Here is a 24,379-nt window from a genome sequence, read left to right as displayed (position 1 = left end):
GTGAGTGTTTGTCAGCACAAGCTTCCTCGAACGTCTTCTGGGGGTGCCGCATACTTGCTTAAGCTTCCATCTTTCTTACTCTGTGCGTCGACATATATATGATCACTCTCGTGCAGGCCTCCACATCGATGTAGAGCCCCTTAACAACGACGGAGAAGAAAGGAAATAAATGGAAGCAAACTGATTGAACAGAATGCGCGTGCAGAGAATGGAGTGAAAGAATTTTCTCACAAAGAGAGGAGTCTGAACAAAGTTTTGCGCAGTTGTATTCGGAAGGAGTGCGCTGTTGCTTTCAACACGAGTGTTCGCCCGACCATTAAAAAGACTGAGTCATACTTTTGTCACACAAAGCTTGCCACGATTGTTTCGCCCCCTGCCATTCCACGCTAGTCTTTTGTCAAACCCTCTGCCGGTGCTGGCAATTAGGAGTGGCTTTGTTCCCTGGTTTTGAGGAGTGAAGAAATTTTTGCTTGCGTGCATTGCATTCAACATTTCAGACGCGTGAAACACATTTAACGTCAGTAGGTTTTCAACTTGGGCAGGTTGGCCTTCTATTATAAACGTGTAGCATTGGGCGCAACAAACATGGATAAAAACATGCGCTCCGCGTGTGTAATCGTGTTCCTTCTTTTTGCCATGTTTTTGTACGCGCAATGCTAGACGCACGTTTAACGTAAATGAAACATTTTGTTTATGATTCACCCCACCAAAAATAACTTCAAAAGATTATACAAGTGTCATTGGATCCAAACAAAATATTTTATGGTTCACCAGATTAGAAGAACATAGCAAGCACCCGGAAAGTCAGCACCACGCTCCAGGTGACCTTCCACTCCACATTTTGAATGAGGTCAAGTTTACCGTAAAATAATAATACTTTTCAATGACGGCTGCAGACAAGGAAACACTTTGTTGACATGTAATCTCAAAAGCGGGGCTTTTTTTCACGCCCGTTGATCTGTTCACCAGATGTCGTAATGATTGTCTGCAATACGCAACGCCATGTCTAAAAAGAATGCAAACGTCATTGTATTTCGGATAGGGATGTCGCAAGTATGTGTCAGACCACGTCTTTGAGGTTTCATGTTGGAGCTCCAGGCACCATATTTGGTGATGTGGCATCCGCTTCTGCTAAATGGTTAGATGGACACACAACTGTTTTCCTTAACACGCATAACTGTTGTCTCGCTCATATACGGTGTACGGTCAACTGTGAAAAGAAACACGCCCACGTGCGGCTCCTATTCCGCTGACGGTCTAGCTGCAAGTGCCAGCTGCAAGTGCCAGTATATCAATTAACTGCTCTGCTGCCGTGTAGAAAGGCGCCACAACGACCAAAAAGAGCCAGTCTGCTGAAGAGCCAGGCAAATGCTCACTTTCCAGAGCAAAAAACTTGTACGTGTTCTACACTCGTGTGTTAGCTTAACGATGGCCCACACCGTGGGCAGTGGCTTCGCGGATTGTCGTTATAAACGTATGTACCCACGCCTCCACAACTATTCTGTCTGGGTGACCCAGGCGACAGCACCGTCACAAGTGGCTAGCCCACACTCGCCACAGCGAGGTCTTTCAGTTGTCATCCGTGCTCAGGCGGACCGTTCTCAAGGTGATGCCCGTCACTGGAGACTTCACCGAGCAGCAGGTCGGCACCATCACCTCCGCCATTCAGTGCTGCTTGTGAGTTGACTGTACTATGCGTAGAAACGTTTTTTCAACATATGACTTCTCTCCATGGCTGTGTGCCGACGTATATCACTCTTAATCTGCTTTACTTAGGTTTCGGCTACAAGTGGGACCCATGTGACCAATGTTTGAGTACGTGGGAAGATTAAAAATTGATTAAATTAGGGGGTTTTACGTGCTAAAACCACGATCTGATTACGAGGCACGCCGTAGTAGGGGACTCCGGAAATTTGGACCACCTGGGGTTCTTTAACGTGCACCTATATCTAAGTATACGGGTGTTTTCGCATTTCACCCCCATCGAAATGCGGCCCCCGTGGCTGGGATTCGATCCCGCGACCTCGTGCTTAGCAGCCCAACACCATAGCCACTAAGCAACCATGGCGGGTCGTGGGACGATGTCCTGTAAACATGGGTCTAGTGACGGAGCGCGGAAGAAAGTTCCACAAAATAGGCACAAGTGTGTGAAACGCAGTTTCGGACAGCAGTGGCTATTTCACTAGAACGAAATTCCACATAATTCTTATGTGAATTGCAAAAGTAAAAAAAAAAGAAATGTTTAACTATATGAAGGCTGTTCCTTATATTTAGTAAATTTATGTGGAAGGTTGTTTTTCTTAAGGAAGCGGATAACATTTTGCGAGGCTTATTTACACAGCATAACAGCACACCTAAATTCTAATGCACAAACTGCACGCACAAGTTGTTCCTAATGTCGCCTCAAATACCGACGTGGTCCTTGCGGCCTGATCGTTTACCACGTCGAGCTCACTGTTCTGTTGAATAATCTGGCTGGTTAAAGCACACACACACACACAACTGTTAACTACTTAGACTCACGGTTGCCACTGCCTCTTTATATGAAGGTATATGTACAGCGATACGCTTTTAAAAGCAGCATCGCAGAGTTTGGGCTGTTTTCGGCCATAATATAAAAACAAATGCCAACAATAAGTCAGTACTATAAAAAAAATATCGCTGCCTTTTAGCTAACGCCAGCTATGTAGCAAGCCTACAGAATTCCTGGAAAAAAAGAAGGGAAATCTATAGAGATGTATTATCGGAATGAAATAAAGGTGACGATTTGGGGAACATGACTGGCTAGTTGGCATAAAAGTTTTGGACGCGAGACGGAGCTTAAGGCTTGATATACAGTGTGACAAATGTGTTGAAATCACATTTTTAGTTATTAACATCTGTGATTGGTTGAGTGATCCAGCTTACGCTTAGATCTGCGCACTAAAAGCATACCTATATTCTTTTCAGCAAGCTGAGCACGCTGAAGCATGGCACTGTCTACAGGGCCCCAAACTTCATCGAGGTTGAACGGTTAGAAAATTTTTCTGTTTGCTTTTAAGCCGAGATTCCTATAAAACGCTAGGTATCATTACCAGTCGGATGTATCTGTCGTCCAGTAAATACGTCCCTTATTTATTTCGTTGCCTCTAGCTAGACACTCTGGCCATAACATCATCGAGTGCTAATGTTCCTCCCTTCGATCACCCCTTCTACGCTACCACACATTTCAACAAAGCACTGACAGACACAAGTCATCACTGGGGCTATACTGGGCAGTAATGTGGAAATACGCGCAATAGGTACTCTATATACGTATTGCTCACCACCGTTTAGACTGCTCTTTCATGCTGATGCGAAAGCGTCACATGGCCCATTGAGCGAAAAATACGGTGTCTGCCATCCGTAGCAGCGAAACACCTAAATTCCCATTGGCTGTGACGCCACGTCGCGAGTGTGCCTCGACGGAGCAGAGTGGGTGAAAGGGAACATCTGCTGCCCCGGTAGGAAGCCAGGTGTTGCGTGAGGGGGAGAGGGCATCGCTGCGACGCCACGTCACTCTCGATCTCGGAAGCCCGTGTTATCCGCGCGTTCCTCGTCCGCACAAGCTCTCGCCTGCGTTCTAAATGCGCCAATCAAAAAGCGCCAATCGCCTCGACGCGCTCGCTTGCCCGCGAGGAGTGCATAACTCGAAGGACCGCTCTGCGATGTTCAACTGGACATCATTGCTTTCGCATTCACAACTCATAGGAATTCCTTAGACGTTGTCGGATCTTTTTCTGTTCAGTTAAAAGCTTCGCTATAACCGCGTCTTCTCCAGAGCATGTGATTGCAGTGTGTGCTCCACGTGCAGGATCGTGTGCGTGTTCGACCAGTTCCCGGAGTGGCTTCTGCGCAGCGGTGGCCGGGAATTGGACTCTTCGAGCGAGTCCCTGGCCGACAGCCTCGCCTCCGAGATGGCCGGTACGGACGGCAGCTCCGCCGCCTCCGATTTGCTCGTGGGCTTTCGCGGATCTCAGGGTACACAGACTTTTCGCTACCATAACTACAGCCAAGTACTTCGGAACTCCGCGTTTACACGACACCTTGTTGTCTCAAGAACTCCACTGTCTTACGCCCTATTCAGATAATAATAATAATAATAATAATAATAATAATAATAATAATAATAATAATAATAATAATAATAATAATAATAATAATAATAATAATAATAATAATAATAATAATAATAATAATAACGGAACAGTACTGTAAAGATGCTCATAAAAGGTTCATTTCGGTTCAAAAAGAAATTCAGTAAGGACAGGGAACGATACTGCCGAGTGGAAACCGAAAAGATTTGCCCTTGACATGTTTAATCACCGATATTACTCTCCAACTACAACAGACGTGATGAATTTACGTTTCGTCGCTCAGCACAGTAAATCCTTACGAAAATTAAGAAAATTATATTTTTTACAGTGGTTCACTCGCGCTGATCATCATTTACAGTGAGGCCATGGCCTCAGCTTGATTGCAGCCGGAGGCGTCTATTAGTTTATACTGAATACGCATATTGATTGCTGAAAAAAAAAATTGCGACCAGGCGTGAATTATGGCAGCTCTAATACGACGGTTAGATTGAAAATCTTAACGAGAAGTGATTATTTTAAGAAGCGGTTTTTAAACAAGTTGGAAACATTGTACGGTGTGCTTCATGGGGCAACCTACAATCGGAAACACTGTATATAGTGCCAAATGCTGTGCTGTATTGAAGTTCAGTCTAGAGGCTATTTATAGTATAAGGCCTAGTATACCATCTGTATAATATTTAGTATATAATCTTAGTAAATTTAATGTCTTCTTTAGGTTACTGGGTGGACCACGAATAGTGAGCTATCAGCTTATATATAGGTAATCTTTATCAGGGTTGTTTCCCCCTTCATGCCTTCTTTCTTCTTCTTTTCTTTTTCAGGCATAAATCAATGCTGCTTAACTCGACATTTCATTGTGTTCGAGCTGTGCTACGCCGGAAAACCACTTTCGCGAATATCGGTGAGTCATTTGCATCCAAAATGCAACTGTGAATATTTCCATGAGGCCCTGATTGAAAGCGATGCTATCTCCTGCACTAAATTCAGGTTGATGAACCGAACAGGAACTGAACTGAGTGGCAGTCTGGGTTTCTATTGTAAGCAGTGCGGTTGCCGGCCTAAGCAAGGTCAATTCAAATGAGTCGCGAAGCTTAATTTGGGTGGATGGTGGTCGACAACCAATTGTCGTTGACGTCAGCAAGGGCGATTATGGGAGCAGCGATTGAAGCGTGGCTAGGTGAGGAGGAAACAAGCATTCCTTAAGAAACGAAAAGAAAAGAAAAAAAAAGAAAAAAAGGAAAGAAAAGAAAGAAAGTTTTTTATAAAGCATGTGACGCAACTCGGTTTTATTCAATGAAAATAAAATTCCCAATCAATTTTACATACATGTCGTGAAGAAAAAATACAACACTCTATCACATTATCATTAACAATAAGTTCCACTTTTTGAACGGCCACTAAAAAGGAGCACATTCACTGCAATGCAGATCTTGTAGTGTGCATAGAAGGCACGCTCACGTGTTTCGCTGTTTCCTTGTCAACGTTTGCATGAATTGTGGTGACATTGTGTTTGCGAGGTGTGTTGCATCGTCTGTCAACGTATTCAGTCAAACGTAGGCAGTTACGACCACCAAGCAATTGTTCACTTGGCTGTCTTCGTTCGCCTGCGCTGGCCGACGGACTTGACGTCCAATGACTCCTCCAGCACTCAGCAGCTTTCTTCGGTCCGCAAAGAAGCGATGTTCTGTGCGTGGGTGCGACAGCGGTACGACTGGCGTTTCGCTGCACCGCGTTGCGTGCTAAAAGCTCGAAAGAGCCATCGTGTCGAATTGTGGGGCAGTTGAAAACAATGCTCCAAAGGCAGGCCACGTAAATATATATTTATGGTATCTGGCTGCTAAGCACGTGCGAGGTCGCTGGATCGAATCCCGGCCTCGGCGGCTGCACTTCGTGGTCTAAATTTATGGATTTCCCCGCTACGGCATGCCTCATGATCAGATCGGGATTTTGGCACGTGAAACCCCCCATAATTCAATTTAAAGAAATATATTTCCCGCCTTTGACAGCAGAAATGACGTCACTTCATTTTTTTACCGGATATGATGTCACTTTATTTTTCGTTCCACCGTTTTTGATCCTGGAGCGCGGAGTTGACGATGCGCCCGAAGCACACGCGTGTCTTCGTGTCTTACCGCGACAGTGTTAAGGGCTCCCTGTCGCAGAAAACCCGGTGTAAGTGTCCCGCGTCCACGGTTGACCGTTTTTTCGCGAAAAGTCATTCCGTACCACGCGTAACCAATCACGGAGGCCCTCCGTGTAGCGCAGAGACGTTACTGAACTAACTGAATTTCCCAAAGTAAAATGCGTCAGAAAAATTGTAAAGTGCGACTTACACACAACCTACAGACATGATAGCGTCGAGCTGTAATTTGAATACACGAGAAAACATAATTCTGTTAAGCGAAAATTCAAGCACAAACGCCTTTTCCAGCGTTTCTACCATTCATAAAATGATTTATAGAACGGCGCGCCCGGTTCCTTGCAGCACCATGCAGATGGCGCTCGCCTCCGCGCATCCTCGGCCCACGCAAGACGCCACGTTTCTACCAGAAAGCTCGCCTTCGTGCATAGCATTCGCCACCGGCCTTTCCACGTAAACATTAGGGTTACATAAGCTGCAGTTGCCGGGAAGCGTGAGAAGCAGTCGGAGATCTTTGAATGCTATCGCGTTCCACTCTTAAAAGCGAAGCCTAAGCGTCTTCCAAATTTTCTAAGCCTTTTACGATGCCTTCCAGCGTATTTGTATGTTTGTGAGTTCTTATATAAATCAGTTGTTAGCCTGCGCAAAGGGTCCTTTTCTATGGACCGTTACCTTTGTCCGTGTTCTGAGGTCAGTTTCCCGTCTGCAGCGTACTAGAGATCTACCGGATCCCTTTGAGCGGAGAGAGCGGCACTGCTACACCCTCTCCCACTTTCCTCCTGATTCACTGCTTAAACTTTTGGGGAATACCTCGTAGACATACTTAAATGAGCTTCAATGGTTTGAGAAGGCATGTCTGTAGAAAATAATTAACCGAATTCAGCCGGCACTACTGCGCCTACCCTGTAATTCGAGCCAATTGAGGTCTCGCATCTCATGCCTGCATGTTATCTCAAGCAAACTCCCTCCTCGGACTGCTTTCTTGCATTATATTTTTCAATAACTTTCAGAATACCGTCGCAACCTTGCCGATTCGAAAAAAAAAAACATGTGAATGCATTTGGCGTAAAGAGTAAGTCTTATTATCTAAGTCACTGAATCCGTATCAATTCCTTTTTCCGAAAATCTCGAATTTGTATAAGAGTTCGGAGCTGGGCTAGCCGGTTTTGTACATTATGGCGAAACCTCATAGACGACGGAACGGGTAAAAAGCGGAAAAAAGAAGAAAGAGACGGAGGGGCTAAAAACGGACAGCATTTATTAGTAGAAATCATGACCTTTCGCACTTATGACAGCGAGACTGCAAATTCCTTGCTTGTTTGCCTGCTTGTTTGTATGTTTTGTGTGCGTATGTTTGCATGTTTGAGTGTATGTCTTCTCAGTTTCTTATCATTTCTAATCTTGCTGCCACTGCGGCTGCTGCCATCAACTGTATTCTTTTTTTTTTTTTGTTAGAGCCTATGTGTGATTTTTTTTTTGCTGACTCACAGCATTAACTTTTGAGACAGACCTCGATACATTGGTCCCACCACCTTATATAGGGTAAAAATAAACTTTCTTTTGTTCAAATAAATTTGCGAGCGAGGCTGGACAACGGGTTTTTCTGAAGCTGTTAATACTGCCTAATTTTTAACCGTTATGAACCTGTGTGAATCAGTTGAAACCGGTTCAAACCAATGCATTTTGCTCTGGCGCTGAACCTGAGCTGAACTTAAATACGTGCAGAAACCTGAACCCGAACCCGAACAGACTATAAAATTCAATTTTTGTCTGCGACTTCAATTTTTGTCCGCGATGCCACGGAGCAAGACAGCGTTTAGTGACTCGAGATCGTAACACTGAACAGTCGTCAATAACGCGTGTCGTCGATTTAAAGGGCGGTTGGAAAGTCTGGACGACAGATATATGAAGTTCCGAATGGTGACAAATCTGTCAACACGACTGTTATGCCACTTGGGACGACTGATCTGCAAGAGATCTGTGTGAGCAGATCAAATCCTGAACAAAGAAATACAACGTTGGCCTTTCGGCTTTTTGGTTCGACTGAACGTCAACATAGCCCACTTATAGCATGACAGATCAGTGAGCACCAGATTTCCCCTATGAACATAAAACGACAAAAAAGCATAATGTTGCAGTTTCAAACATCCAATATGTGTTTGTTGCTAAATATTTTTTTTTTGCGGAAGAAACAACACAACGTACTGAATTGCAACCTACGTCTTTAATTTATTCGTACAGCTGTCAAAGGTCTGTGATGGTTAAATGTTTGGGAACCACGGGCTCACGTGTAGTGGTCAACGGGAATAATAACATGCCCGATTCCAGTTTCCAAATAAGACTTGTAATCCGAGGTACCTACATATACAGACATTGCCTCAATACAAGCCGCCTTGGATTATTATATGCCACATTTGACCACCACTGTCCCTACGGTGTAGCTGCGCAGCGCGGTACAAGGCCGCAGCCTGGTGCAGCAGGCGGCGTGCTGCGTGGCCGTGGCTGAGAGCGCTCTGGGATTCCGGCACACGAGCGTGGACGCCGACAAGCTGCTGGTGTCCGTGACCGACGCAGGCTGCCTCGAGTACCGGCTGCAAGACAGGACGCCCCTCTCGGTCGACAGCGCTGGTCTGAAGGCGCACTTGGCGGGTTGCCTGTCGTTCGCCATCGACTTGGGAGGCACGCCGCACTTGCGCATTTTCGTTTTCTAAGCATAAGCGAGCTGTCTTGTTGAGCCTTCTTCAGCTTAGTTTGATATCAAATTTTATTTATTATCGAACGGACTGTGCCTGTGAACGCCTGCGCGCTGGCATCCGAAATTGGAACTTACACGCGAACACGCACACAAGAGCAGAGAGAGAGAGAGAGAGAGAGAGAGAGAGAGAGAGAGAGAGAGAGAGAGAGGGGGACTTGAGCAACTTGAGATTACTAAACAGGGCCCGAAATCACGAAGCTATTGTCTCGTAAGTGCTCTTAGCCAATGGCTGGCCGCTTTCACTAATAACAACCGCACTCGAATGCAGCAGCATGCTGCTTCGAACGCGGCCATTTACCACTATGTCCGCTATCACGATTGGTTGGAATCTGCTCTTATGGACAATTTTAGCGTTGGAATTTTTTTTTGTTTTTGCGAGTGGATACGGAGCTTGTATCATTCCAAGCAGCCTACACAGTACGTCAGGGACAATAAAGGTAGCCGTGGAAACATTACTACTGCAGAAGCTTTGCAGTCCACAGTTAATGTTGACTATCTTGTCTCGTAAAATAGTAAAACTGCCTATGCTCTGAGTGGTGGAATGTGTCGGTTAGGCATATTAATCTGCGGTCCCATGTATGGGTCATAGAAATCGCATCAGTCATAGAGAACATTCCAATAGGCACTCGCGCATAATGAACTATAATGCTTAATTTTTCTTTTTTCAACTTTTCCTTCACTGCAGGGGACAGGAAAGACGAAGACTCGGCGTTTCAAGGAAACGCAACCGACAGTCCAGCTTTGAACTGCAGGTTTGTAAAAATTTCGAGCGTATGGTATAGACAAGAACAGGTAAGACTCAGTGCGGTGTAATTTTCCGAATGCCTCCGTTTTGAGCTGACGTCATTCGTTGGCAAGGAAAACAGAGAAAGTGTGATCGGTAGCGAGTAACGGTGATGTCTGCTTCCTGAAACATTTGCTATAGCCATGCGCGTTATTACGTATCTTCGTAAAAACTATATCGCTCTGGCACCTCATCGCGCTAAGAATCACAAAGCGAAGTTGTCAGGAAATTATAGAAGCTTTACATAGACGCGTTCGTAAAAAAATGTGGGCACAATGGTGACCCAAATCGAGCACCTGAAATCTCCTTGCACTATTGTTGCGAGATTGGTTACAGCGGAGCGTCCGGAGGCGCAAGCGGCCCTTGAAACAGAACAGGTGAATAATGTTTTCCGCAGCTGCTGGAGTGGTGTTCTCCACAACATATACCCCTCAAATGTCCGTCAAAACATCTCAGTCTCAGTTTAAAGCACCATTTCTATTAAGGCAACCGATGACTGTTCAATATGCATGGATAAGTCAGTGCTCGTCTCGTTCTAAGTGTGAGGTGTAAAATACTGTAAAGCTATTAGAGCATACCGATCTAGTGAGAGCGAGAGATGTCAGTTAAAAGGGTGACAGTTATGATAATAGTGAGGCCCTGTACGTTTAAGGACCAAGCGCAAGTATCGTGTAAAGCTTCCGTATGTTTTTCTCGAATTTTAGCTACATTAAGGTATATGAGGCCGTTTCGTTGATAGCATCGTGACAACAATAGACTGAATTAGTCATTGCACTTGAACAACGATCCTCAGTGCTTCAGAAATGAAATGCTTGTGAAATTCTTCTCCACACCAACGCCATATAGTACATTAGACCCTGAAGACTACAATTTAGAGCACGGAAATAGCCGAAAGACGGAGCTTTAGCGCAACTGAGCACTTGCACTCAAATGGAAGCACTACTTCGTACACACCAAGGAACGGAAGAACACGTTAAGTGGCAAGACTTCCAAGAATGCGGAGAACACGGAATTGATGCGCCGAATTTTTCTGTCCGTGTATTCGCACTCAATTATCACCGGAGGTTGAAGTGAGGACTATAGAGTTTCCTGCGAAAATCACTAGTGGGAACTCTGTCGCTAGTGTCTGCGAGGCAATTGGAGCTGCGGGTATGCAAGTTCAGCCAGCACACAGAAATGATAGGCGGTACACGATTTTGCCTCGACTTCATCCCCCTGGCTTCGAACGGCTTGGTGACATTGCAAAGTGATTATCTTCAACAAAATATCTTGTTAGAAATGCTCCAATTCGCAATGCTTATGCATCTGCGCAGAGACTCGTTGCGTTGCTGTTTCTTTTTTCAAAAAGTACGAATGCTTAGAAAAATAAAGCGTAGTAAACAACGTCACAAGAAAGTGTGAAGCCACAAACGTCAAGATTAAGACATATTCACGTACTGCCCAATATTATGAAGCCATCATTCCACTGGCAGCTGAACGATCGCAACGGCCTAGTTCCCTCTAGTAAATTTCGCAAGAATCTCTATGCCGAGTGCATAGCCTCGGAGATCGCAAAGCAATCTCGGAGGTCACGTTAATTTAGCGCCGGAGCTCACGTGTAGCGCGTGCTGCTGGAATCTTTCCGCAGTGGCGACGGGCCTCCTCGTTTCTACGGCAACGTGATGTGGCTTGTCGCGGTGATGGACAGCGTGGTGAACAAGCTGCGTTCAGAGGTGCCCGGGTCACGCGCGCTTGCCGAGCGCACAGTGTTCGAAGAGTTGCTCTCGTGGCAGGCCCGGCTGCAGCAGTGCAACTCGGCCGACGAGTTTGTCGCCACGCTTGGCCTCTAAGGAAGCCCTGACCATCAATCTTCGCATCTGCTCATCACCCAATCGCACCGAAGACATTAAATTCGTCATTGTATTCTTTCGCTTACTTAAGATATTAGGAAGTTCAGTTGGCGGGCAGACTTCAAGTGTACGCAAAGTCTGTTTGTCTAATCGCACTTCCCCACTTTTCGAGAAATATCGCGGGTCTGCTACCGACGCAGTAGGAAAAACGAACACGTTATTTCACGTTCCATTGTAGCGTACACAGTACAATTTGTAGTTATATTGCGGTTAGATCAGGAGTAAATACCGCGTGGATGCTGCCAGCAAATTGCGAGCTATCACCGTACCATGTATGTTCGGTTTGGTTGTAGAGATGAATAAAGTGCGTAAAAACCAAGCGCACTCTTTCCTTACTGCGACAGCGTATTGGCCCATTTTTTACCGCTTAGACGATGCACCAATTTTCAGCCACACTGTAGCCTTCCATGCCTTGCTCGGAGTCTTGCGACCTATTTTGATTTCTAATTTCACAAACTTGCACAGAGGTTATTAGCATTGACAGTTGTACTGTCAGAAACAATAGTCTGGATGCGACTGAAGCATCAGAAAAAGGAAAGCTTTGTTTACACTATAGACTCATTCTGAAACCGAGCGGTGAAGCTCACAGCACCGCTCTGAAATCGTAGCGGTGCGCGAATATTCGAATTTTCAAATAACGAATCGGAGCAATTAGCAACTTGCAGCCGTGTTCGGCTTCCCAAATATTTTTTAAAAATATCTTGACAAATGTGGTTCGAATACAGCGAGCAGAAGTGGCAACAAGCGTACAAAAAATACCGGGGAGGGGGGGGAGAACCATAAATTTTCAAAACGCATGCTCTGTGAAACGTTTATTGGGACTTTATTCACTGCAGTAGCCTCATTTATTTCATTCCTTTCCATCTTACCTGGCGAAGCATGTCAAGCCTGTCACTATAGCTAACCTCTCCAGATATTGTCCAACTTCCTCTCTGCCTCTTCCAAGTTGACCAACAAAGGAAAAAAAGTTGTTTCGTGCGCCGTAGAGCAGTTCTAATAACAAAAATGAAAATATAAACATCTGTCTACGAGAGCAGAATGACCGGATGGAAAGGAACGCAGAACAATGTCTGCTATAACTTATAAAACGTTTTGCACGGGGCTCATCATTTATGCTGTTACCCTTCCCTTCCTCCCCAACAGTGGTTACGCTGCCGTTACTGTGCACATATCATGCCGACATGCATGTGCAAGTAGCACGGGGCAGTATAGTAGAATGCATAGCTTATAGCAAGAACTTGAGAGGAAGAGAGTTTGGATGCCCGCACGAAGCAGCCTTTAACACTAGACGACAGCTGGTCGAGATACTTTGTTCATGCCATGAGAAATAAAGAGGTCGTTCACTTTCCCCACCGATAAGGGTACAAGAGGCCTGCCTGCTGCACGCGGTTGATTCCTTGCAAGTTGCAGTTCTCTGTTCACGGAAACGCCCCTATATTAACGGCCACATACGAATCCCTGAAGCCCAATCTTTTGCAGCGCCACTGGGTTTACTGAAAATCCATTCAAAGCCAGTTTTGTAGACTGTGGCCGGCGTAGAGATTTAAAACTGAATCTAACTTCACCAAACAGAGTTTAAATATGTCTTACCTAACCCCGTTAGCAGCTGTCCTGGTCCTTCTGCACACACAAACCACGCATGGTAAGGAAGACAATATTTTCGTTTTACAAAATGATTTGTTTCTTTATGTTGGGTTGTGCTCGATCCCACGTTTAAAAGCAGTCTTTGGATGCGTAAAATTCAACAGAAATGCAGGCATCCCCTGCTGCTCGTTGACATTGTTTACCGTTTCAAAGCTATTACCTCATATCGCGCGGCCTCTTAGGAATAGCTTCCTTATGCAGAATGTAATGTAGCGTGAAAGTTCAATTTCTATCTTGGTATATCTCGAGATGCACCCGGTGTAAATACCATAGCGTTGTTAAATTCCGCATGCAATACAAGACATTTCTTCGATCCAAAATTACGCACGCTATGTGAGCTTCATGTACTATATTCGGGTCTCCAAGCTTGTGGAATTTCTGAACCTTATATGTAATAAAAAGGAGAGTTTTCGATCGCATGTAACGCGAATAAACTGCTTGTTTCCTTGCAGCCACAATACACTGGCACTTCTGTAACATTCGGGCTCAGGTTACATGCGGCTTTTAGGGTATTCTGCCAAGCGTGCCTGGAATTTCGTCACCGCATAGAGCAGATCAATGGGCGCTTTTTTCTAATGCGAAAGCATTATTTGCCCCATTGAGCGAAAATCAGTACTAGTCGGCGTGACCGAAAGATGGTACCAAACATGGCCGACGGCGCAAAGAGAGAGAGAGAGAGAACCTGAAGTAATGCTCGGATTGACGTCATATTTCCCAGGGAGGTTTCTGTAAACAAAGTAAGTTAATGACTTTTAAAAGAAAATGTGGTATCTTCCATTCTCGGTGGGAATCGAACCCGAGCCTCCGGGGCGCGAGACGAGCACGCCTCCCCGACGCCACGGCGGTTCCACTGTTCTAACTAAGCGTGTGCCTAATGCCTGCGTCATTGCACCCGTCACGTCGCAGCTATCTGGCTGACTAAACATGTGGCCTAGTGCGTGCGTCATTAGGCACGTGACGGCGCAACCAATGGGGAGGAGATGACGCCACGCAACGTCACGTCACGTCAGGAGCCACGGAGTTCCCATTTGCTGCGACACGAGCGCACCTATATAAAAAATTAAATTATGGGGTTTTACGTGCCAAAACCACTTTCTGATTATGAGGCACGCCGTGGTGGGGGACTCCGGAAATTTCGACCACCTGGGGTTCTTTAACGTGCACCTAAATCTAAGTACACGGGTGTTTTCGCATTTCGGCTCCATCGAAATGCGGCCGCCATGGCCGGGATTCGATCCCGCGACCTCGTGCTCAGCAGCCCAACACCACAGCCACTGAGCAACCACGGCGGGTGCGAGCGCACCTCGACGAAGGAGATGGGGCAAGAGGGAGCACCTGCTGCTTCAGTATAGCGCGCCGGGTGTTGCGCGAGGGAAGAGGGCATCGCCGCTACGCCAAATCTCCCTAGCTCTCGCTCTCGGAATCCTGCGTTATCCGCGCGTTCATTGCCCGCGCGAGCTCTCGCCCGAGTCCTAACTGCGCCTCGGTAAGACCAAATCAAAACGCGCCAAGCTTCTCAATCCGCTCGCTTGCTCGCGAGGAGTTAATTACTCGAAGGACCGCTCGGAGGCGTTTAAGTGGAAATTAATGCTTGCGCATTCATAGCTCATAAGAAATGTTCAGGAGCCTTCGAATGTTTTCTTTCTTTTAACGTGTTTTTTTGTGAAAAAGCGTAATTCCCAGTCCATTTTTTTTAGCAACCTCAGAGTGAGTCAGAAAAGTTCAACAGACACCGACTCTGACAGTTTCTGAAGCTCAAATAGCACCTATTAGATGCCAGCGACCATGCCAAGTAACAATATAACCATCGTGTCATTGACGCCGGCGACTTGAGAAGGTCGCGCGACGATTTGCGAGTGGCGACCAAAAGACGACTGAACGCGACCAACGCGCCCGTCGGCAAATGCGACCGGCCAGTCGCCATCTGCTCACAATTGCATCGCCAAAACTAAGTACCAGCGTATACAAACTTCCTGTTCCTGCGTGTCTGATTGGCTGAGCAGCTTTGCTAGTGCGGTTGCGCGACTGAAAAATCGAGCAGCGAGAGACTTGCCCAAAATGGTCGCCTTTTGAGAAAATCAACCATTCGCGACCAACTTGGTCGCGCGACCGCTCTCAGTAGCTGGTGTGAATGAACCTTATGAAGAAGCTTGGTCCCGTACATCGACCCTGCAATCTTATCTTTATTCTTCTTGATGCAGGCGCGGTTCAGTGCGGGGAGAGCCGAACGCCCGGAAGGCGCATCGTAGGTGGTCGTGAGGCTATGCCCGGCGAATTTCCCTGGCAGGTACGTACTGCCTCCAAAACAGAATAAACACACACAAAATAAGGAAGTGTAAAATAGAAAGAGCAAATAGTAACCCTATACCGTGGTGCTTTGTTAATGCCGAACTATTTCTTGGAGGCAATGTTCAAGGAGGTTTGATATATAAATGTTTTACACTAACATTTATGACATTCATGAAAGTCACAGGGCGGGATGTTTTGCCTCGTAATATGTGATCACATTGTGGCGAGTTCCCTGTCTGTATCATTGCTAAATTCGCATCAGTGGTGCTGGTACTATAGGAAGTACACCGTATTAAAAAAAAAACTACAAACCAATGAGAGCTCTGTCTTCGCACTGAGAAGTGAGCTTGTTGAATGCTACTAAATTAACCGATTCATTTTACATGGCTGTGCATACATTCGACGGTGTTGCACTTTTTAATGCACCACTGCAGGTTCTGTACAGGTGGAGGGTCTCCAGAGTGCGCGGAACGAATTCAAAGTAAAACACTCGTGAGAGGAGCAGAGAGTCGAGTAAATTTTCGTAAATACCGCGCCGGATAGTTTTCAAGAACTACTACTGATGCTGGAATGCGGACAAGTAGCGTCACAATTTGAGAGCTAGGTTAATCGATTGCGCACGCCCAATAAAAGCAACACAGGCGTACTGCTTTCGGCTACTCGGTAACAGCTAATTGCATTGGCAGCATAGATCACTTTATTACTGTCTAATTTTAAGTACAAACTTCGCACGGCGAATGTATCAGGAAATACAATACCATCATAAAATACTACACATCATTTTCTTTTGCAGCAATAGCTATGACAAATGCAACATGAATAGATATTGTGTCCCTAATAAAAGTCGCAACTAGAGCAGAACAGGTGAATACGTTTCCAGAAACAACAACTTGAACTTGGAGACTCTGAGAAGAGAAGCCCATATTAACATGACTGCTCCGGTCATTTGGACATGCAATTTGAATTTATGGATGTATATCGATCCTTTTCTTTGGTCGCGAACTCATCTGCTGCCTTGCCGAAAAATGCAATACTTGAGGTAGTCAGACTTCGACCATCAACGCGCTGAACATTGAATTTCTTTGGCAGGTGGCGCTCAGAATGCGGGGATACGTGTTCTGCGGAGGTGCCATCGTTTCGCCGACTGAGGTGGTCACAGCAGCACACTGCGTTCAAGGGTGCGAAATATTAATCGAATTTCATTTTTCGTGCAACGCGATAAAGTCGGGAGCCGTATCATTGCTTCATTTCGAGAGCACCCTTTCTGTCCATATGAATTCTTCCTTAAACCTTTTTACTGTTGGAAATCATGATGCGTCAGCTCACGACAATCATGAGGGGCAAGTATAGCTTCGAGTATCCGTTCGAGTCAATTGTTTCTTTTCAAGCTATCTGTAAGAACTACGACGAAAATTGAACTTTATGCAAAAAACAGCGCCTCACAATCACGCGTAGCGAATTTTCGATGATGAAGGGCGAAAAAAACTAACGAAAAAAAGAAAGAGGAAGGACTACCGCGGACTCATAAAACGGCACTGTTTCTCGACGCTAAAGCAAAAGGTGCCAGCTCGTTGGTCGAGATTTCAGATGGCCTGATTTGAGGTTTAAAAATGTTTTCTAGAGGTATGTCAACTTATTGGCGCGAGTCCGGACTACGATTCTTTACGTGATGAGCGATGGCTTCGTCGTACGACTAATGTGCGAAGCAGAATTATGCGTAATACGATAACACCACAAGAAACTATAGAGGCAGTAGGACTAAATGCACGAAGAAACTTTCGTTACTGTTCCCATATACTAATTACTTCACAAAATAGCTTTCGAAGTTCCACGATGGACGCCTTACCGTGAAAGGGAGCAGGCGAACGTGAGGCATTCTCGTGACAGATATAGGTGGTGTAGTTTCGTCGCGGCTCCGCTCGCTTACAGGTCGCACGTCTGCCTTCTCATGCGAGGACTACTTGTGCAGTGTTTCGTGCTGCGTGTAATCCGACTGCATTGCTGAACGAAGGTTTGTTCTTGTGTAAACTTCGATTTTTATAAGTGCTAAAACTGATTCTTTTATGCACGCAGAATGAGCGCCAGTAGGTTGAATGTTCTGGCCGGCTCCCTCAGAAGAACTGAACCACTGGACAGTACTGCTCAGGAACGAGGGGTAAGACGGACTTACGTGTCAAGCGGCCACGAGTAAAACAAAACAAAAACAAATGTTTGTCTCGCGCATTGGTTACATTTCTGACTTTGAACATTTTTTTAGTAAACAAATGTTACAGCGCTCCGTATATTGTGTCATACATGCACCTCTCGAATACAGTCGTAAAAAATGGGCCTTTAGTGACCTCCTTAAAAAAATATTCAGCTCAAAAAAGACAGACAACACAGAAGCACACACGGACAGCGCTATTTTGGTGTGCTTGTCTACTGTGCTGTTTAATTTTGCTTATCTATTTTCTTTTTGAACTGGAAAGTGTTTGAGGATGAATCACTATCAAGTCTGACTTTCAGTTGTTAGCGCATGATTTTTTTAACGTACATACATTTCTTTCGTTTTGTATTGATTTACTACAAGTTAACAAAATATCTTAAGCTTAGCACCTCATCAGTATAAAATAGGCTCTCGTGTCCTATATTACGGCACCATGGCATGGCTGAGTGGTTTTAAAGAGCAGTAAGTAGAAATTCGATGTTGTAATTTATCTTCAGCTTGTCCACAGGTAGTTATGCGATTATGGCAATGAGAGAGTGGTTAGAGTGCGTGGAGGTCCTTGAAGCTATTCTTTGCAACCGTTATGAACAGCAGTACACTGCCTTTGAATAGCATCCGGCTCTTTCGCGGTCACTTTGTCGGATCTGTCTTTGTCAAAGGTGGCTGACTCCTCGTATACTGCGGCCCAAATAATAACACTCACGTCTGCAACAGCAAGCTGTCCGTACTACATTTCGTCGGTGTTATCTTCTACCCCCGACGCGCACCATTCTATTTAGATTCTTCATATGTGGAGGCTTCTTTATCAGAGTCCCCCTGCCACTGAGTAAAGGAATTCAGGCGACTGATTTCTTGCCTCTGAAATAATAAAACGTCGGGGCTGTCAAAGGCAACGACGCTCTAAGTCAACGAAAGGAAGAGAGGTCGGCTTGAGCTAGTGCGCTCTTGCTTGCTACTCTTCACGGAAGAAAGAGGTGAGAGGGGGAAGAAATGAGTGATGGACAAATTAGACGGATGCAAGATGCACGATCTTGCAGCACTGCTAATGGTACGGCTCCAGTTAGATTTCGTGGAAATGGTCCAGAGCATCTTTTAATGAAGATTGTTGCGCATCTTGACAAGCGATCACTGACGTAAGAAAAATTAGCAGCGTGCTGAATCTACATGCAACACATGCAGAGCGCTGACGACCACAGAGCCGTGGTATCCTGCGTTTAGCCCACACATAACGTGGCGTACTGGGAGCAATCCGAACATCAGAGGCAAAACTTCCCGATAAATCTAAAGCCTTCATCATTTATGAAATCACGTGTATCTTTCTTGTGTAGCTCGTTTCGCGCTGTCAATAGTTTCAGTTAGGAAAGAACACAAATTAAATACAGTAATGGTAGTGATGGTAAGGCTGGGAAAAATTGTCAAACATTTACGGTGCTTTGAGGAAGGCAAACGGAGAAATTGCTGCATATGCTCACGGTTAGTTCTTTTACTAGTTCTTCTGTTCCTTACTTCCTATTCTTGCCAATTCCCTGTATTTGTATGTATTGTTTGCTTGTATTTCGTAACTGATTCTGTTTGCTTGTATTGTACGCCTGTATTTCGCTAATTGCTCCTGTTATTTTGTATTATTTTTATGCATACTATAGCAAGAGTTCCCATTACAGTGTTCACACTAAGGGACTTCTTTCTGTATACCTTTCTCCATATGTAACCCCCCATGTGATGTTCAATGAATTCAAACTCAAACGGAGATGTCTTCGAAATGGCTCCAGCTAATGTTTCAGTTTCTTAACCATTCAAGTGACGATTTAGAACCATTTTTCTTAGTATCCTTTCTTTAGGGTTTCAGGGCTGAGTGAGGTAATTTAATAAATGAAGCAAGTGAAGTATGTGCAGGTCAAAGTTCCCAGAAAGCCCGTGCTGCTTCAGAGTATTGGTGAAGTTCGAAAAATAGGATTTTGTCGCTGCTCTTAGTTCTTCTTTTTTATAAAAAACGGCTAACTGAAGAAATAAAAAGGTATTTGCGAAAGCCAAGAACCCCATTAACGTGACTGCACAATGCAAATCGTCGTGACTGCGATGCCAACGTCTTGAATTACTACATGTACTTTCGTATAATCGTCATCGATCAATAAGATGTTTTGCCGTGGACGTCCGGTAAGTTTGGACAGAGTGCTTGCCGGCCGTAGAAGTGATGATTTTCTACAGACGGACAGTCCTAGCCATATTCAGTAAAATTACGCCGTGAATGATAGTTATCTAGATTCTAGGTCTAACAAATTTCACGAGCTCCTTAGCATAATAAGCTTAATAATCCTACACAACAGCATAATTTTTCTTTAACAACTGGTTGAACTTACGACGACGTTTACAAGTATGAAGTGATGAAAAAGAAAAAAAATCAAAAGGACTGTGTTCTAAATTTAACCGATAGCGATATTTTGTGCAACGGAAGTGAAGCATACCCATAATCTATGTTCCTTATATCCGAAGCTTTCACTGACTTTACCCGTCACTTGTTTCTTATGTCGCCAACATTTCACACGTGAACCAATGCAGGTAAAGGAAATCATCGTGCACGAGGGCTTCGTAGGCAACGACAAACTAAGCAACGACATTGCCGTGCTGAAGCTGAACGACTCGTTCGACTTCGAAGGCTCAAACGGTTTCGTGGGACCAGTGTGCCTGCCCCAGGAGCATTTCAGAGCTGATGCACTGCTCACTGTGTCCGGCTACGGCACGTTGTATGCCGGTGAGGTAACTTTAAATGAAACAATCATAAGAAATGGAACATGCGTTTTTTCTTTCAGGACAAACTAAAGTAAACGAATCACTTATGAGTATGTGGTCTTATATCATATATGTAAGGATAGTCAGCACAAGTTGTTTATACGAAACATACCATGATCACAAATTGAAACGGGAACAGGAAATGACTAATAAGAACTTGTATTTCACGCAATTCTACACGTGAGTTCAAGGTGTACTCTCTTCGTACCGGTTTCTAAGCATGGAATAGTCCGAAATATACGTTTCGGAGTCTTAACCTTGTAACCGAACAACGCACTGAAGTCGTTTCCAACTTGTGTGGGTTCGAGTTAATGCTGATAGTACATTAAATAATGCCGACGGTATTACAGGTATTACATATTACTCCTATATATAAGAAGTACTTATGCGGGGTGATAAATTTTAACTTTAACGAATTTTTAAAAATCACCTGTTGCACATAACATAATCTTGGTCCTTGAGATGGATTATTCAGAGAGGCGGCCATTACTGTCACGGGGAATCAAAACACACATTCAACTAATTAACAGTTCCTTAACTTCCTAATTAATTATATTACGGCGCATATGGAAATTTGCGAATTGTAGCCGGTGAGTTTGCAAGGCGTATCCACTTGCACTGAATTTCTAAAATGACACCAGTTTGGACATATGTGCCATCGAACTTGCCATATAAATGCACTTTTGTGCCACTTACATTTTAACAAAACGCTCTTTTATGCAAAGAAGCACACAAGTAACTGGAACTCCCGTTTATTTCGTCCCACCACATTTGGAAATAGTATCTCGAAACTGGTGTAATCCTGGAAATTCATCTCAAGTTGGTACATCTTGAAAGCTCAACGGCTACAATTTGTAAATTCCAATATGTGCCGCAAAGTAATTAATCAAAAAGTTCATTAGCAAACTTTCGTTAGTTAGTTGAATATCTGTTTAGATTTCTCGTGCTGGTAATGTCCGCCTCTCCGTATACAGCTCAAGGGCAAGAATTACGCCATCTGCCACAGGCGATTTTTAAATATTCCATAAAGCTTAAAAATGCATCACCCTGTATAAGCTCAACACCACACTCTAAAACAAAATTACGCCCTTTGGGTTGTATCTTGCTACACAACAATAAACGTGATCTGTCTTGTTCGCATTTCCTTTCCTTAACGCTGCGAGCCCGGTACTCCCCAGTAACGAACGGCATGCGCGTTATCAGCATGACATAGCATTCCCGACAGAAAAGTAGCGGGCGCGGCGTTTTCAAGAAAGGAAACGCAAGCAAGGCAGATGACGATTATCGTTGTGTAGCAGATATACATCCCAAAGGGTGTGCCTTTGTCTAAGAGCGCATACACTCTAAAAAAAGTTTACACCCTTTGGGATGTATATCTGCCACACAACAATAATCGTCATCTGCCTTACTTGCGTTTCCTTTCTTGAAAACGCCGCGCCCGCTACTTTCCTGTCGGCAATGCTATGTCATGCTGATAACGCGCATGCCGTTCGTTACTGGGAAGTACAGGGCTCGCAGCGTTAAAGGAAATGCGGTCAATACAGATGACGTTTATTGTTGTGTGGCTAGATACGAATTAAAGGGTGTAAACTTTTCTTAGAGTGTAGTCCTCGTATGAACATTGAATATTGCAACAGCGCAAGAAGACAAATAAAGCCAGGGACTGAATTCATTGCTTTTTTTTTGTTCCTGTGAGCAGCTTGCCATTGGTCGTATGCTTTTGCAAATTATTTGTTCAAAGTCAAGATTGGCTGCCACGATCTTATGGGAATAGTTCCAGGGCAGGAACATTTCTGTGAATACAGGCATAACTTGATGCTAATCTTAAGCTACACCTTTAGAGCGCGAACGATTGTGCTAGCAATCAATGACTGAATGAATGAGTAAATCAATAAATCAATATACATTCAAGGTGGACCACAGGCGGGAAATCTGAGGGCAGTTGCTGTACCCATCGTTTCCGACAGCAAATGCGGCCACATCTACAAGGAGGCCTTCGAAAGCTTTCATGAAGAAAACCCATTCGACGCTGACGCCATGTTCTGCGCCATGGAAGAAGGTGGAGGAAAGGACTCTTGCCAGGTAACGACTGCGAGCCCGGGAATGCGCATAGAGAGAACACTGAGAACTGCGCTGATCGACAGATACATGGTGCCCAATAATTTTGATGGTTTACCTAAGCTAAGATATTTCATCGCTTATGCAGAAAATATGCAAAATGAAGGTTTTTATTAGAATGCTATAGAATGATAGTGCTCAAAGAAAAGGAACAGAGGAGCATAAAAAATGTGAAAAAGAAATAAAGGCCTTGCCTGCTTCCCTTCGCCGTGGAGAAAAAAAATAGAACAAGTCATAAATTGGCGCAGTCAACGTTAAGGTAGAACGTAAAAGTGCATATATACGATAGAAAAAGTTGCCAGCACTCGAGAGCCGGGAATGCGTGAAATTGCTTCGTTGTTTTGCTTAGCGACATCAAACCAGAAAGTTATTGCCGTTACTCACGTCTGAAGATTACTGCGTATTCCAGCATTAGTCTGGAGGTGTTTACCATGACAATATTACCCACTCGCCGTAAGATTGTTGCTCTATGTATGCGTGCCTATATTTCAAGGTACATGCCTAGCAGTACTGCCCTGTAGCACCTACCCCAGTAGCAGAGCGCAAAGTTAGTACTGCCCAGTACTTGTGCTGTACTAGCCCCCTTCACGTACATCAACGTTAATCTTGGCAGGGTGACTCCGGAGGTCCCGCCGTGCAGCGACGTGGAGGATTGTCCGAGCTGGTGGGCGTGGTCTCGTGGGGCGTGGGATGCGGCCACTCGCGCTACCCTGGCGTCTACACCGAAGTGTCCCGCTACGTGCCCTGGATCCAAAAGCACACGTCGGCCACTAAAAGCAACCGCTGACGAGACGTCTACGTGGCACTGCACCGAAGTTCTTGAACAAAACTGCCGGAGGGCATCGCATAAAGTTGATCAATAAACATTGTTTTCAGATATCAGTAGCAGAAATAGCAGGAACATACAAATTGCGGAGTGCGGGATCGATCCCGTACCCTCTCCTCACTGGTATGGTGCGCACTCAAATAATCTTAGGGCCATTCCTCCAGATCTTGATGAGAGAGGCGCATCGTCGCTCGTTTTACACGGGTCTCTGTATACACCATGATTGGGTTGTACAACTTCTGCTTTAAGTGCTGAGGACTTGCAATTTTCACATTGGAGTCGAGAAGCTTTGCACGTTCCTTGTGGGCAGAGATGTTAGGTGCTCAGCTGGTTGCAGGTGTTTACATCTTGAGAGGACGCTGCACGGAGATTTTCATTCTGCTTCCCAGTGACTCGATCTTGCGTCTAATTACGCATGGTTATGTAATGGGCATAGTGCCGCGGCTATGGGAGACATAACATGATTAGTAGTTGGTGCCCCCCGATAACGTAAGTGCAAGTGTGTTCCCGTCCTGATGCCCGTATACCGCCACGCCTTGTGTAAGGACACTGAAACCCTTAAAAAAAAGGAGATATATCTACCTGTTTAATAAATTATAGGTACCTCCACATAAAGTCGCCGTAGTAGAAGCGGATCCTATAGTTTCTATATTTCGAGATTGTTTTGTTTAGTTGCTTACGACCCAACCTTACATAACGGTTCTATCAAAAAGTAGGGTGATGGTCGAACTGAAGGTATACGTATCGATATATACCGGTGAAAAACTGGTGGCAACATGCATTGAACTCACGTCCTGCTGCAGCCTAGACGAATATGTGGCTATCG

General features: G+C 44.9%; 1 protein-coding gene across 1 annotated transcript in view; it reads left to right on the top strand.

The window, feature by feature from the left end:
- The window catches only part of LOC142583511 (ovochymase-1-like), a 49,796-nt gene extending 26,282 nt beyond the window's left edge, over window positions 1–23,514 (top strand). Inside the window, exons 11-19 of the mRNA XM_075694000.1 lie at window positions 1,519–1,677; window positions 2,950–3,012; window positions 3,833–3,999; window positions 9,696–9,762; window positions 11,422–11,598; window positions 17,690–17,771; window positions 20,379–20,571; window positions 22,522–22,691; window positions 23,341–23,514. Coding sequence (XP_075550115.1) covers window positions 1,519–1,677; window positions 2,950–3,012; window positions 3,833–3,999; window positions 9,696–9,762; window positions 11,422–11,598; window positions 17,690–17,771; window positions 20,379–20,571; window positions 22,522–22,691; window positions 23,341–23,514 — 1,252 coding nt within the window. The remainder of the gene's footprint in view (window positions 1–1,518; window positions 1,678–2,949; window positions 3,013–3,832; window positions 4,000–9,695; window positions 9,763–11,421; window positions 11,599–17,689; window positions 17,772–20,378; window positions 20,572–22,521; window positions 22,692–23,340) is intronic.
- Window positions 23,515–24,379: the final 865 nt, after the last annotated feature.

Source organism: Dermacentor variabilis, chromosome 5 (assembly GCF_050947875.1).
Source record: "Dermacentor variabilis isolate Ectoservices chromosome 5, ASM5094787v1, whole genome shotgun sequence".
Taxonomy (NCBI): Eukaryota; Metazoa; Arthropoda; class Arachnida; order Ixodida; family Ixodidae; genus Dermacentor; species Dermacentor variabilis.
This window is presented reverse-complemented; position numbering and strand designations above follow the sequence as displayed.